Raw genomic sequence first — 16207 nt, 5'->3', positions numbered from 1 at the left:
TATGGAGACACGTAGATCCTCACAGTTCAGACCACACACTCTCACACAAACCAGTTCAATTCAATTCAGTTTTATTTATAAAGTGCCAAATCCCAACAGAGGTTATCTCAGGGCTGTTTTCTCATAGAGCAGGTCTAGACCAAGATCTTTAATTTACAAAGACCCAACATTCATCCATCAGCAGCAGCAGGAAAAACTCCCCTTTAACAGCAAGAAACCTCCAACATCTGCCTCGACCAGCTGGGTTGAGAGAGACAGAAGCATAACAACAATAATTAAAGCTGCAAGCAGCGTTGGTCGGGACCTCGCACTCTGGCCCGTCAGGATCATTTTGCTTTTTAAAAATGAGGGATATTTCTTACAAGTGTGGTGTGCTTTTATTTTGAAAGACTGATTGACATGTGTACTGTCAGGTGTGTAGAGACAATAAGTAACTGCAGCTGGACACATCTTTTATTGTTTTTGAGATATTAGAGTGTGAGTTTTAAAGTCTTTTCTTGCTCCTCCTGTGATTTTATAATGAGTGTGTATTGCAGAATGTTTCACAGCACTGAGGGAGTGACATCACCAGGAGCAGTTGGAGAGGATTTTAGAGTACGCTTCTTGTGAAATCTCCTCATAAATCCCATGACTTTGGCCAAATCTTACATTAAAAATCATATTTTAGTAGGAAATTTCATGGTGAATCCATTGATACAGGTTTGAAAGTGGTCAGACTTATAGTTTAGACGTCAGAAGCCTCTGTTTGACACAAAGTCCATGCCCATAGATTGCCTCCCCATTGGTTTACATTGTAAGGGTGATGTGGCACTGCAACTTTCAGGGCTTATTAAATCTAAATCGTTTGAGTTATTACAAAGTTTACAACTTATTACAACTTTTGTTCAGCACAGTGTCATAAGTCATGTATTAAAGTTTGAAGCTGATACCATTAACACCCTCGGAGGAGATAGCGTTTGTTCGGGGTGAACTGCGGACTTCCTGTTGGATTTAGGTCAGGGGTGTCAGTGTATGATTTGTAGGTCTTGATGAGACGAATAATTGAGTTTTGGTTTGATCTCTCTACGACATTCCTACGGGCCGTGGCGGCCATTTTAGTGACATAGGTGGCGCTAAAGAGCACATTTTGGCACCATCTCTGCCTATGATGGTGTCTGACCATTAAGGGCTTTGAAGGTGAGGAGAAGGATTTTAAATTCAATTCTGGATTTTACAGGAAGCCAATGCAGCGAAGCTAAAATGGGAGAAATGTGGTCTCTTTTTCTAGTTTTAGTCAGAACACGTGGAGCTGCATTCTGGACCAGCTGGAGAGTCTTTAGAGACTTGTTAGAGCAGCAAATCTACACAGATTAGGAGTAACAGCCACTTAACAGATGCTTGCTGCTGAGTGTCAGGAAGTTTAGAGATTATTGCACACACACTGATCGGACTGATTACTGACCTGACAGTTGGGGGGGAGGGGTGGGGTGGGGGTTCAATTCAGGGACTTGTCCTGACAATTGGATCAGTTTGTGGATTATGATGTTTTGATGGGTTTGTAATTGAATATTCTGCATGTTTGAAGAGGTTTGTAGTCAACATTAGCCATATATGATGAAAACTCATTAAAGGTTCCATTAACGTCCATTTAAACCAGGAATCTTTATTCTCTGATTTTGTTGAAACGTTTTCCATTTTTACATTCAACACGTTTCACTGTTTATCTAACAGACTGATGTGTGACCCTGTTTCCATTGAACATCTGCGTTAAAAGCTCTGTGACCTCCGAGTGAAACCGACAACAATCAGGTCACATCTGAGTGCAGACAGTTAATGGATCAGCCTGAGATCAATACGCTGCCGTCATCCATCGATCAGATGGATATAAAGAGCCACAGCATGACGGCCGGCTGCACAGAGCTGAAACCAGCTGCCAGCCAGCCGACATCCAACCGACATCCAGCCGACATCCAACCGACATCCATCCGACATCCATCAGACATCCATCAGACATCCAACCGACATCCAACCGACATCCAACCGGAATCCAACCGACATCCATCAGACATCCATCAGACATCCAACCGACATCCAACCGACATCCAACCGACATCCAGCCGACACCTAACCGGCATCCAACCGGCATCCAACCGGCATCCAACCGACATCCAGCCGGCACCTAACCGGCATCCAACCGACATCCAACCGGCACCCAACCGGCACCCAGCCGACATCCAACCGATATCCAACCGACATCCAACCGACATCCATCCGACATCCATCAGACATCCAACCGACATCCATCAGACATCCATCAGACATCCAACCGACATCCAACCGGAATCCAGCCGACATCCAACCGACATCCAACCGACATCCAACCGACATCCAACCGACATCCATCCGACATCCAACCGACATCCAACCGGAATCCAGCCGACATCCAACCGACATCCAACCGACATCCAACCGACATCCAACCGGCATCCAACCGGCATCCAACCGACATCCATCAGACATCCAACCGACATCCATCAGACATCCATCAGACATCCAACCGGAATCCAGCCGGCATCCATCAGACATCCAACCGACATCCAACCGGAATCCAGCCGGCATCCATCAGACATCCAACCGACATCCATCAGACATCCAACCGACATCCAACCGACATCCATCAGACATCCATCAGACATCCAACCGGAATCCAGCCGGCATCCATCAGACATCCAACCGACATCCAACCGGAATCCAGCCGGCATCCATCAGACATCCAACCGACATCCATCAGACATCCATCAGACATCCAACCGACATCCAACCGGCATCCAACCGACATCCAACCGACATCCAACCGACATCCATCCGACATCCAACCGACATCCATCCGACATCCAACCGACATCCAACCGAAATCCAACCGACATCCAACCGACATCCAACCGACATCCAACCGGAATCCAACCGACATCCAACCGACATCCAACCGACATCCATCCGACATCCAACCGACATCCAACCGACATCCATCCGACATCCATCAGACATCCAACCGGAATCCAGCCGGCATCCAACCGACATCCAACCGACATCCAACCGACATCCAACCGGCATCCAACCGACATCCAACCGACATCCAACCGACATCCAACCGGCATCCAACCGACATCCAACCGACATCCATCCGACATCCAACCGACATCCAACCGGAATCCAGCCGGCATCCAACCGACATCCAACCGGAATCCAGCCGGCATCCAACCGACATCCAACCGACATCCAGCCGACATCCAACCGACATCCAACCGACATCCAACCGACATCCAACCGGCATCCAACCGACATCCATCAGACATCCATCAGACATCCATCAGACATCCAACCGGCATCCAGCCGACATCCATCAGACATCCATCAGACATCCATCAGACATCCAGCCGACACCCAACCGGCATCCAGCCGACATCCAACCGGCATCCAGCCGACATCCAACCGACATCCATCAGACATCCATCAGACATCCAACCGGCATCCAGCCGACATCCATCAGACATCCATCAGACATCCATCAGACATCCATCAGACATCCAACCGACATCCATCAGACATCCATCAGACATCCATCAGACATCCAACCGACATCCATCAGACATCCAACCGACATCCAACCGACATCCATCAGACATCCAACCGACATCCAACCGACATCCAACCGACATCCATCAGACATCCATCAGACATCCATCAGACATCCAACCGACATCCAACCGACATCCATCAGACATCCAACCGACATCCAACCGACATCCAACCGACATCCATCAGACATCCATCAGACATCCATCAGACATCCAACCGACATCCAACCGACATCCATCAGACATCCATCAGACATCCATCAGACATCCAACCGACATCCAACCGACATCCAACCGACATCCATCAGACATCCAACCGACATCCAACCGACATCCATCAGACATCCATCAGACATCCATCAGACATCCATCAGACATCCAACCGACATCCAACCGACATCCATCAGACATCCAACCGACATCCAACCGACATCCATCAGACATCCAACCGACATCCAACCGACATCCATCAGACATCCATCAGACATCCAACCGACATCCAACCAATTTTCAGCAATGAGTCAACACCATCCAACCAGGACGTCTCTTTGCACTTTGGGGGGAAATTGCAGCTCCTTTCTGAGCGATCACCATCACAGCAGGATGTCGAAGCTCCTCCTCCTGCCTGACCACACCCCCACACAGCGGACTCAGTTGCAGCCACCTCACCTGTTCCCCACCGTAGACGTGCCTGACCACGCCCACTACATCATCGGCTCTGTCATCCTGTTGGTGGGGGTGACGGGCATGCTGGGAAATGGCCTGGTCATCTATGTGTTCTGCTGCAGTCGCACGCTGCGGTCGCCTAGCAACCTGCTGGTGGTCAACTTGGCAGCCACTGACTTCCTGATGTCTCTGACACAGTCCCCTGTCTTCTTTATTGCCAGCCTGCACCGCCGCTGGGTGTTCGGGGAGCTCGCCTGCGAGCTGTATGCCTTCTGCGGAGCGCTGTTCGGCATCACCTCCATGATGACACTGACAGCCATTGCAGTGGACCGCTGCCTTGCTATCACGCGGCCTTTGGCCCTGCTTGGCGGGGTGAGTCACCGCCAGGTGTTGGTGGTGATGGCGGCAGTGTGGTTGTACTCTCTGGGCTGGAGTCTGCCACCATTCTTTGGCTGGAGCGCTTACGTCCCTGAAGGCCTGCAGACGTCCTGCAGCTGGGACTACATGAGCTTCACCGCCGCTGTGCGCACCTACACAATCTTGCTGTTCGCCTTTGTCTTCTTCATCCCTCTGGGCCTCATCACCAGCTGCTACTTCACCATCTTTCGTGCAGTGCGGCGTGCCGGCCGGGAGGTCCGGCAGCTGAACTGTGGAGGAACCAACAAGGCGTATGAACGTCTGCGCAGTGAGTGGCGACTGGCCAAAGTGGCTCTGGGAGTCATCCTGCTGTTTGTTGTGTCCTGGTCGCCGTACTCGGTGGTGGCTCTGACGGCCACGGTTGGCTATGCCCACCTGCTGACGCCCTACATGAACTCAGTTCCTGCCGTCATCGCCAAGGCCTCTGCCATCCACAACCCCATCATCTATGCCATCACACACCCCAAATACCGTGCCGCCATCGGCCGCTACGTGCCACTACTGCGCGCCGTGCTGCGGCTGCAGGAGAAGGACCTGCGCTCCTCCTTCAGCTCCAGCGGTGCCTCATCTCATCGCACCACGTCGACCAGTCAGAGCTCACTGGCCATCCAGCTGAGCGCCGCCGCTCGAGCCAATGGCCGCTGGGGGAGGAGCCGACTATCCTCCACCTCAGACAGCGAGTCCTGCTGGACGGAGAGTGAAGCCGATGGCTCCAGTGTCGGATCGACAGCCTTCAACCGCCAGGTTTCCGCAGACGTCACCGCCAACACCGCAGGCTCCGCCCCCCTCAGCCAGGAGAGAGGCTCAGCTGGCGCAGGGCCCGACGCTGACTCACCTGACGGACACCTGCTGCCGGCAGGCTCCACCCCCTGCACGCCATGATGGCACACTTCTTAAAAGTGTGAATGAAAAAATTGTTCAGGACCAGTTTGAGGTTTTAGGGGGATATTGTCATTAAAGTCTGCTGTGATTGGACAGGCCATCGGGGGTGGAGCTGGGCACTGATGACATCACACTACAAGCCGCTACTTCCTATAATTGTGCCTGAAGCTTTTATAAAGTGCTGGATGATGTGAAACATTATTAACGTTATTGATTGATTAGCATCAGGCTCATATAAACAAGTTTGATTTGTTGTTTAAACTCCAGACGTTCATCTCAAGTCTCTTTGATCACTCCTCGCTTGAACAGGAAGTCGTTTCGGTCCGCCATTTTGAAGGTCGTCTCAAAGCTCTTATGTTGCTCTGAGCGAGGACCCCGACACGCCCCCTTATTGGATATCAGTTATTGATTAGACGCTGCAGCTGATCGGACTGATCTGACGCATACAGATTCAAATCTAGTTCATCACCTGAGTTTGATATTTAATCTGTTTTTCTATTTAAACGTCTGTTAATTAATCTGATCAACAAAACAATCATAAACAACTTTCTTCATGATCGGTTATTTCACCCGTTAACTGTTACGGATCAAATTAAAGTCAGAATTTATTATTGAGTCACATGACAGTCGCTTTGAGTTTCATCATTTCAGTTTTAATCTAACAAATAATTACTATATATAATTACTATATATATATAATTACTATATATAATTACTATATATATATAATTACTATATATATATAATTACTATATATATAATTACTATATATATATAATTACTATATATAATTACTATATATATAATTACTATATATATATAATTACTATATATATATAATTACTATATATAATTACTATATATATAATTACTATATATATATAATTACTATATATATATAATTACTATAAATATATATATACTACTATCAGAGTATCAATAAATACACACGCACATAATCAATACATATTATAAACAAACTGTCAGTAGAAATGGTTCCTGTACACAGTACACAGTATAAATACTGCAGTACACAGTATAAATACAGAGTAGTACACAGTATAAATACTGCAGTACACAGTATAAATACAGAGTAGTACACAGTATAAATACTACAGTACACAGTATAAATACAGAGTAGTACACAGTATAAATACTACAGTACACAGTATAAATACAGAGTAGTACACAGTATAAATACAGAGTAGTACACAGTATAAATACAGAGTAGTACACAGTTTAAATACAGAGTAGTACACCGTATAAATACTGTAGTACACAGTATAAATACAGAGTAGTACACAGTATAAATACAGAGTAGTACACAGTATAAATACTACAGTACACAGTATAAATACTGTAGTACACAGTATAAATACAGAGTAGTACACAGTATAAATACAGAGTAGTACACAGTTTAAATACAGAGTAGTACACCGTATAAATACTGTAGTACACAGTATAAATACAGAGTAGTACACAGTTTAAATACAGAGTAGTACATCATATAAATACTGTAGTACACAGTATAAATACAGAGTAGTACACAGTTTAAATACAGAGTAGTACACCGTATAAATACTGCAGTACACAGTATAAATACAGAGTAGTACACAGTATAAATACAGAGTAGTACACCGTATAAATACTGTAGTACACAGTATAAATACAGAGTAGTACACAGTTTAAATACAGAGTAGTACACAGTATAAATACTGTAGTACACAGTATAAATACAGAGTAGTACACAGTTTAAATACAGAGTAGTACACTGTATAAATACTGCAGTACACAGTATAAATACAGAGTAGTACACAGTTTAAATACAGAGTAGTACACCGTATAAATACTGTAGTACACAGTATAAATACAGAGTAGTACACAGTATAAATACTGCAGTACACCGTATAAATACTGCAGTACACAGTATAAATACAGAGTAGTACACAGTATAAATACAGCAGTATACAGTATAAATACTGCAGTACACAGTATAAACACAGAGTAGTACACAGTATAAATACAGAGTAGTACACAGTATAAATACTGCAGTATACAGTATAAATACTGCAGTACACAGTATAAATACAGAGTAGTACACAGTATAAATACAGAGTAGTACACAGTATAAATACTGCAGTATACAGTATAAATACTGCAGTACACAGTATAAATACAGAATAGTACACAGTATAAATACTGCAGTATACAGTATAAATACTGCAGTACACAGTATAAATACAGAGTAGTCCACAGTATAAATACTGCAGTATACAGTATAAATACTGCAGTACACAGTATAAATACAGAGTTGTACACAGTATAAATACTGCAGTATACAGTTTAAATACTGCAGTACACAATATAAATACTGCAGTATACAGTATAAATACTGCAGTACACAGTATAAATACAAAGTAGTACACAGTATAAATACTGCAGTATACAGTATAAATACTGCAGTACACAGTATAAATACAGAGTAGTACACAGTATAAATACTGCAGTACACAGTGTGAATACAGAGTAGTACACAGTATAAATACTGCAGTATACAGTATAAATACAGAGTAGTACACAGTATAAATACTGCAGTACACAGTATAAATACAGAGTAGTACACAGTATAAATACAGAGTAGTACACAGTATAAATACTGTAGTACACAGTATAAATACAGAGTAGTACACAGTATAAATACAGAGTAGTACATCATATAAATACTGCAATATACAGTATAAATACACAGTATGATTTCTCTCTCCTCTCTCCTCGTCTCCTCGTCTCCTCGTCTCCTCTCTCCTCGTCTCCTCGTCTCCTCGTCTCCTCGTCTCCTCTCTCCTCGTCTCCTCTCTCCTCGTCTCCTCTCTCCTCGTCTCCTCTCCTCTCTCCTCGTCTCCTCGTCTCCTCTCCTCGTCTCCTCGTCTCCTCGTCTCCTCTCTCCTCGTCTCCTCTCTCCTCGTCTCCTCTCTCCTCGTCTCCTCGTCTCCTCGTCTCCTCGTCTCCTCGTCTCCTCTCCTCTCTCCTCTCTCCTCGTCTCCTCGTCTCCTCTCTCCTCGTCTCCTCTCTCCTCGTCTCCTCGTCTCCTCGCTCCTCGTCTCCTCCTCTCCTCGTCTCCTCTCTCCTCGTCTCCTCGTCTCCTCGTCTCCTCTCTCCTCGTCTCCTCTCTCCTCGTCTCCTCGTCTCCTCTCTCCTCGTCTCCTCGTCTCCTCTCTCCTCGTCTCCTCTCTCCTCGTCTCCTCTCTCCTCGTCTCCTCGTCTCCTCTCTCCTCGTCTCCTCGTCTCCTCGTCTCCTCGTCTCCTCTCTCCTCTCTCCTCGTCTCCTCGTCTCCTCTCTCCTCGTCTCCTCTCTCCTCTCTCCTCTCTCCTCTCTCCTCTCTCCTCGTCTCCTCTCTCCTCGTCTCCTCTCTCCTCGTCTCCTCGTCTCCTCTCTCCTCTCTCCTCTCTCCTCGTCTCCTCGTCTCCTCTCTCCTCGTCTCCTCTCTCCTCTCTCCTCTCTCCTCGTCTCCTCTCTCCTCGTCTCCTCTCTCCTCGTCTCCTCGTCTCCTCGTCTCCTCTCTCCTCGTCTCCTCTCTCCTCTCTCCTCTCTCCTCTCTCCTCGTCTCCTCGTCTCCTCTCTCCTCGTCTCCTCGTCTCCTCGTCTCCTCTCTCCTCGTCTCCTCGTCTCCTCTCTCCTCTCTCCTCGTCTCCTCGTCTCCTCGTCTCCTCGTCTCCTCGTCTCCTCTCTCCTCGTCTCCTCTCTCCTCTCTCCTCGTCTCCTCGTCTCCTCTCTCCTCGCGTGGCTTTGATGAGTCTGTGGCTGACTGATCAATACATAATCAAACATATTGATCTGTGTTGATCTGCTTCTTCTTCACTGGTCATGAAAAACACTGCAGACGCCATGTTGGGTTTCTCTCCCAATGACATAAATAATTAATTAATTGATTAATTATTATTATTATTACATCAGTGATGTCACTTCTCAGTCCAATCTGTGTATTGTTTGTAAAGCTGCTGTCAATAAAGCTTCAGTGGATTGAAGCTGTTAATCCGGCAGCATAGATTAGCGTGTTCAGTCTGTTAGCAGTTAGCAGATTAGCTGCATGCTGTTAATCTGTGAGCTGCAGGCAACATGTCGGTGAGGAGGAACACGATGCTGCTCTCAGGTACGTCTCCACCAAACTGCTTCATTCTACACTCATCAGCTGACTGCAGGTTAACGAGGGTTAACGAGGTTCATTCACCTGAAAACATCCAACAATCAGCTGCTTTAGGTTTGATTTGTTTATTATCTGATTCATGTTTAAGGTGAAATCTGTAAACAGGTGAAGTCACATTAACGTCCGTGTTTCAACCAATCACAGCTCTTCATCCAGACAGCAGTGGACTCAATAAATACACCGACACGCTGTTTATATTTCACTCAGTGTTTCTGATCATTGAGGCCAAAAATGTTTGATTCTGCAGCAGCTTTTCTCACATAATTTGATACAATTTGTGATGTTTTATGTCTCTTTTTGTGGTAAAAATGAATTGAGAGAAATTGCAAGCAAAGGAAAATAATGTGATTTTTAAAAACTACCAATGACGCCTAACATGAGAGCAGCAACACGACACTCAACAGCAGGAAGATATCATGTATCCTGGACTACGGCAACTCAGAAGGACACATTACTTCACACACAGAAGCACATAGCAAACATACAATATATAATGACTTCCTGGATAAAAAGCCTGCAGATCACAGAAACAACTATATTTCAGCTGAACATGAGAACCATGAGGACTCAACGTTCTATAAACAGAAAATACTGTACTTGAGTTCCATTTATAACCTTTATTAAATAAACTTTCAGCTCAACATCAGCAGCAAATAAAATCATCAATAATGTTATTAAAATAAATCTAGTTGGATGTTTATGTTTGAGGCAGATTATGTCTCCTGACTCACTAAATCAAACCTCATCTGGGAACATTTGGGAACATCTGGGAACATCTGGGAACATTTGGGAACATCTGGGAACATCTGGGAACATTTGGGAACATCTGGGAACATTTGGGAACATTTGGGAACATTTGGGAACATCTGGGAACATTTGGGAACATTTGGGAACATTTGGGAACATTTGGGAACAGTTTTGCTCGTCTATGGCATCGTGTTTGTTGACAGGTGAGATTTGTCGTCACTTGCCGCCACACCAAACGCCACGATTGGTCCAAACCACAAGCAGCTGCTGATTCAGACGTTTATGCAGGAAAGTTGCTGTAATTTAACTAAACTGCAGCTCATAAATATTGTGGAGATTAATGAGTTTCCTGGAGGAAGTGATGACGTGTCGGTAATGCAAATAAAACTCCTCACACACACTGAAAACAATAAATTCATGACGTCCACATGTGAGACGGATCAATTACAGACATTGATTTTGTTTATAGAGACAGTTTTATGTTAATTAATTAATTTGTTTGTTTGTTTGTTTGTCTGTCAGCGCTGCTGTGTGCGTCGCTGGTTTCTGTCTCAGCCTTTGTGGAGGAGCTGGACGACTCGTGAGTTCAAACATTTTTTATTGATTATTAATTATTTATTATTATTATATAATAATTTACATATTCTGAGATATATATACAGTACATATATCTCAGAACATATATACAGTACTTTTATATCTGTATATACACATATATACATATATATGAATATATATGGTGGCCCTGAGGTGCAAAACACAACATTGTTGTTGTATCTTGCACCTCAGGGCCACCGTATATATTCATATATATGTATATATGTGTATATATATGTGTATATATACACATATATACATACCTGTATGTTTATTCATGTGTTTATGTATATATACTGTATATATGTATATATGTTTTATAGTGCCTATTCCATAGACTGTAAAAAATATGGACGTAGTCACCGTGACGTCACTTGTTGGTTTGTGAACTGCCGTTTTGAAGCCTTGAGTTTATTGATTTGACCGTCGCCATGTTTGATTTTTTGGGCCAGAAGTGACCATATTTGGATGAGAGGGTGGAGCTGACCATAGCGCTAGCTGCTAGCTTGGTTAACACAGTGCAGTTATAATCTATGGTTAACAGTGATAATGATAATTTCTGCTAGCAAAAAACACTGTAAAAACTGAACATCAACTCCTTAGAGGATCTTTTATCACAAGCAAACGCTGAACAAGACTTTTTTAGGACAAAAATGTTACAATTAACTTTCATGAACTGAAAACACACTGAAATAGCGACACTACACCTATAATCTGTGAATCTGGGGTTACGCCATGGTTATGTCACAAAGTTGTTGCTATGGTAATGACTTGTCAATCACAACATAGCCCCACCCTAAAGCATACGCTGCTTTATCATCTATTTTATTCTAAATAGACCATAATTTACTAAATGAACATCATGCTGTATTGAAGAAGACTTGAAACTAGCGATTGAGACCATAAACTCATTAGGAAAGTGTTTACTGAGCTAATAAATCCAGTTCGCAGTCGGGTCGTTTTCTCAAAGATTTCAATACAATCAGACTTCTTTTGCAGCCGGTGGCGTCGCCTCCTGCTGGCCGTTAGAGAGAACGCAGCAAAAACAGCAACTAAATGGATCCTGTAGTCAGTTTGTTTACTGAACAGATCAGACAGGAATAAATATGGAGTCAATAACAAACAAAACTTACTTATTGATTTTTACTGCTTGAATATTTATTGATTTCTTTGAGTTCAGTCTAAACTCTTCGACACGGTTTGTCCCTTGTCAGCCTCCGTACATTCTCATATTTATATCTTTTCACTTGTTTCTTCGTCAGACTTCAGTTTTATTACTTGTTTGTTTTCTTTTATTGATCTGAAATGATTCTCTGATAATTGATGATATAAGTTGTTTTCAGTTTCTTCATGTTTGTATTGAAATCAATAATCAGTTTCTGTGTCTGACAGCTTCATGGAGACGAAAGGAGATGACGAGATCTGGCTCATTAAAGTATTTACACATTAATTTCACATTTATTACACATTTATTACACATATATATCACATTTATTACACATTTATTACACATATATATCACATTTATTACACATTTATTACACATTAATTTCACATTTATCACACATTTATTACACATATATATCACATTTATTACACATTTATTACACATTTATTACACATTTATTACACATTAATTTCACATTTATTACACATTTATTACACATATATATCACATTTATTACACATTTATTACACATTAATTTCACATTTATCACACATTTATTACACATATATCACATTTATTACACATTTATTACACATTTATTACACATTAATTTCACATTTATTACACATTAATTTCACATTTATTACACATTTATTACACATATATATCACATTTATTACACATTTATTACACATTAATTTCACATTTATTACACATTTATTACACATATATATCACATTTATTACACATTTATTACACATTAATTTCACATTTATTACACATTTATTACACATATATATCACATTTATTACACATTTATTACACATTAATTTCACATTTATTACACATTTATTTCACATTTATTGCATGTTTATATCACATTGATTACACATTATTTACACATTGATTATAAATTTATTACCAGTTATTACACATTTATTACACATTTATTTACACATTTATTTACACATTTATTTCACATTTATTTCACATTTATTTTTACATTTATTTACACATTTATTTACACATTTATTTCACATTTATTTCACATTTATTTTTACATTTATTTACACATTTATTTACACATTTATTTCACATTTATTTCACATTTATTACACATTTATTACACATTAATTTCACATTTATCACACATTTATTACACATATATCACATTTATTACACATTTATTACACATTTATTACACATTTATTACACATTAATTTCACATTTATTACACATTAATTTCACATTTATTACACATTTATTACACATATATATCACATTTATTACACATTTATTACACATTAATTTCACATTTATTACACATTTATTACACATTTATTACACATTAATTTCACATTTATTACACATTTATTACACATATATATCACATTTATTACACATTTATTACACATTAATTTCACATTTATTACACATTTATTACACATTAATTTCACATTTATTACACATTTATTACACATTTATTTCACATTTATTGCATGTTTATATCACATTGATTACACATTATTTACACATTGATTATAAATTTATTACCAGTTATTACACATTTATTACACATTTATTTACACATTTATTTACACATTTATTTCACATTTATTTCACATTTATTTTTACATTTATTTACACATTTATTTACACATTTATTTCACATTTATTTCACATTTATTTTTACATTTATTTACACATTTATTTACACATTTATTACACATTTATTTCACATTTATTACACATTTATTTTACATTTATTACACATTTATTTCACATTTATTACACATTTATTTCACATTTATTACACATTTATTACACATTTATTTTACATTTATTACACATTTATTACACATTTATTACACATTTATTACACATTTATTTCACATTTATTACACATTTATTTCACATTTATTACACATTTATTTTACATTTATTACACATTTATTACACATTTATTTCACATTTATTTCACATTTATTACACATTTATTTCACATTTATTACACATTTATTACACATTTATTTTACATTATTACACATTTATTACACATTTATTTTACATTTATTACACATTTATTACACATTTATTTTACATTTATTACACATTTATTACACATTTACTACTATTTATTACACATTTATTACACATTTATTACTATTTATTACACATTTATTACTATTTATTACACATTTATTACACATTTATTACTATTTATTACACATTTATTACTATTTATTACACATTTATTACACATTTATTCACACATTTATTACACATTTATTACTATTTATTACACATTTATTACACATTTATTACTATTTATTACACATTTATTACACATTTATTCACACATTTATTACACATTTATTACTATTTATTACACATTTATTACACATTTATTACTATTTATTACACATTTATTACACATTTATTACTATTTATTACACATTTATTACACATTTATTCACACATTTATTACACATTTATTACTATTTATTACACATTTATTACACATTTATTCACACATTTATTACACATTTATTACTATTTATTACACATTTATTACACATTTATTCACACATTTATTACACATTTATTACTATTTATTACACATTTATTACACATTTATTACTATTTATTACACATTTATTACACATTTATTACTATTTATTACACATTTATTACACATTTATTCACACATTTATTACACATTTATTACTATTTATTACACATTTATTACACATTTATTACACATTTATTACTATTTATTACACATTTATTACACATTTATTCACACATTTATTACACATTTATTACTATTTATTACACATTTATTACACATTTATTCACACATTTATTACACATTTATTACTATTTATTACACATTTATTACACATTTATTACTATTTATTACACATTTATTACACATTTATTACACATTTATTTACACATTTATTACTATTTATTACACATTTATTACACATTTATTTTACATTTATTACCTAATTTGACATTTATTTCACATTTATTTTACATTTATTACCATTAATTTCACATTTATTTCACATTTATTTTGCATTTATTTCACATTTATTACACATTTATTTCACATTTATTTTGCATTTATTACCATTAATTTCACATTTATTACACATTTATTTCACATTTTACATTTATTTCACATTTATTACACATTTATTTCACATTTATTACAGATTTATTTTACATTTATTACACATTTATTTCACATTTATTACACATTTATTTTACATTTATTACACATTTATTTCACATTTATTTCACATTTATTACACATTTATTTCACATTTATTACACATTTATTTCACATTTATTACACATTTGTTACACATTTATTTCACATTTATTACACATTTATTTCACATCTTTACACATTTCTCCATTGAAAACATCTGAATGATGAGCAGACAGTTTTCAATGTGACTTCTGTATTTTCGTTCATATCAGAACATACTGACATATTGATTGATGATGTCACAGGATGTTCATTGGTCGGTGTGGTTCCTCCCTCACCTGTCATACATTGTGTCTGCAGTTTTACGCCCCCTGGTGCACCTTCTGTAAACAGCTGGATCCGGTCTGGCATCAGATTGGATCTGAACTCAAGAGTCTCGGCTCTCCGGTCAACGTCGGAAAATCAGACGCCACCGCCAACACGGGTGAGTCTCAAACAGGTGAGCCTCACAGAGGTGAGCCTCAAACAGGTGAGCCTCAAACAGGTGAGCCTCAAACAGGTGAGCCTCAAACAGGTGAGTCTCACACAGGTGAGCTTCACACAGGTTAGCCTCAAACAGGTGAGCCTCAAACAGTTGAGCCTCAAACAGGTGAGCCTCACACAGGTGAGCTTCACACAGGTGAGCTTC

General features: G+C 39.0%; 2 protein-coding genes across 2 annotated transcripts in view; both read left to right on the top strand.

Moving 5' to 3' along the window:
- Positions 1 to 4059: 4059 nt before the first annotated feature.
- On the top strand, positions 4060 to 6162 carry opn4.1 (opsin 4.1). Its single transcript, XM_044368380.1, has one exon. The coding sequence runs from the start codon at positions 4134 to 4136 to the stop codon at positions 5580 to 5582; it is 1449 nt and encodes a 482-aa protein (XP_044224315.1). The 5' UTR covers positions 4060 to 4133; the 3' UTR covers positions 5583 to 6162.
- Positions 6163 to 9599: 3437 nt separating this feature from the next.
- Positions 9600 to 16207, top strand: part of LOC122993928 (protein disulfide-isomerase TMX3-like) — a 13584-nt gene continuing 6976 nt past the window's right edge. The window contains exons 1-4 of the mRNA XM_044368381.1: positions 9600 to 9730; positions 11054 to 11111; positions 12521 to 12563; positions 15880 to 16003. Coding sequence (XP_044224316.1) covers positions 9697 to 9730; positions 11054 to 11111; positions 12521 to 12563; positions 15880 to 16003 — 259 coding nt within the window. The 5' untranslated portion in view covers positions 9600 to 9696. The remainder of the gene's footprint in view (positions 9731 to 11053; positions 11112 to 12520; positions 12564 to 15879; positions 16004 to 16207) is intronic.

The sequence above is a fragment of the Thunnus albacares genome, chromosome 12, assembly GCF_914725855.1.
Source record: "Thunnus albacares chromosome 12, fThuAlb1.1, whole genome shotgun sequence".
Classification (NCBI taxonomy): Eukaryota; Metazoa; Chordata; class Actinopteri; order Scombriformes; family Scombridae; genus Thunnus; species Thunnus albacares.
The sequence above is the reverse complement of the archived record's forward strand: the minus strand, read 5'-3'. Positions and strand labels throughout refer to the sequence as shown.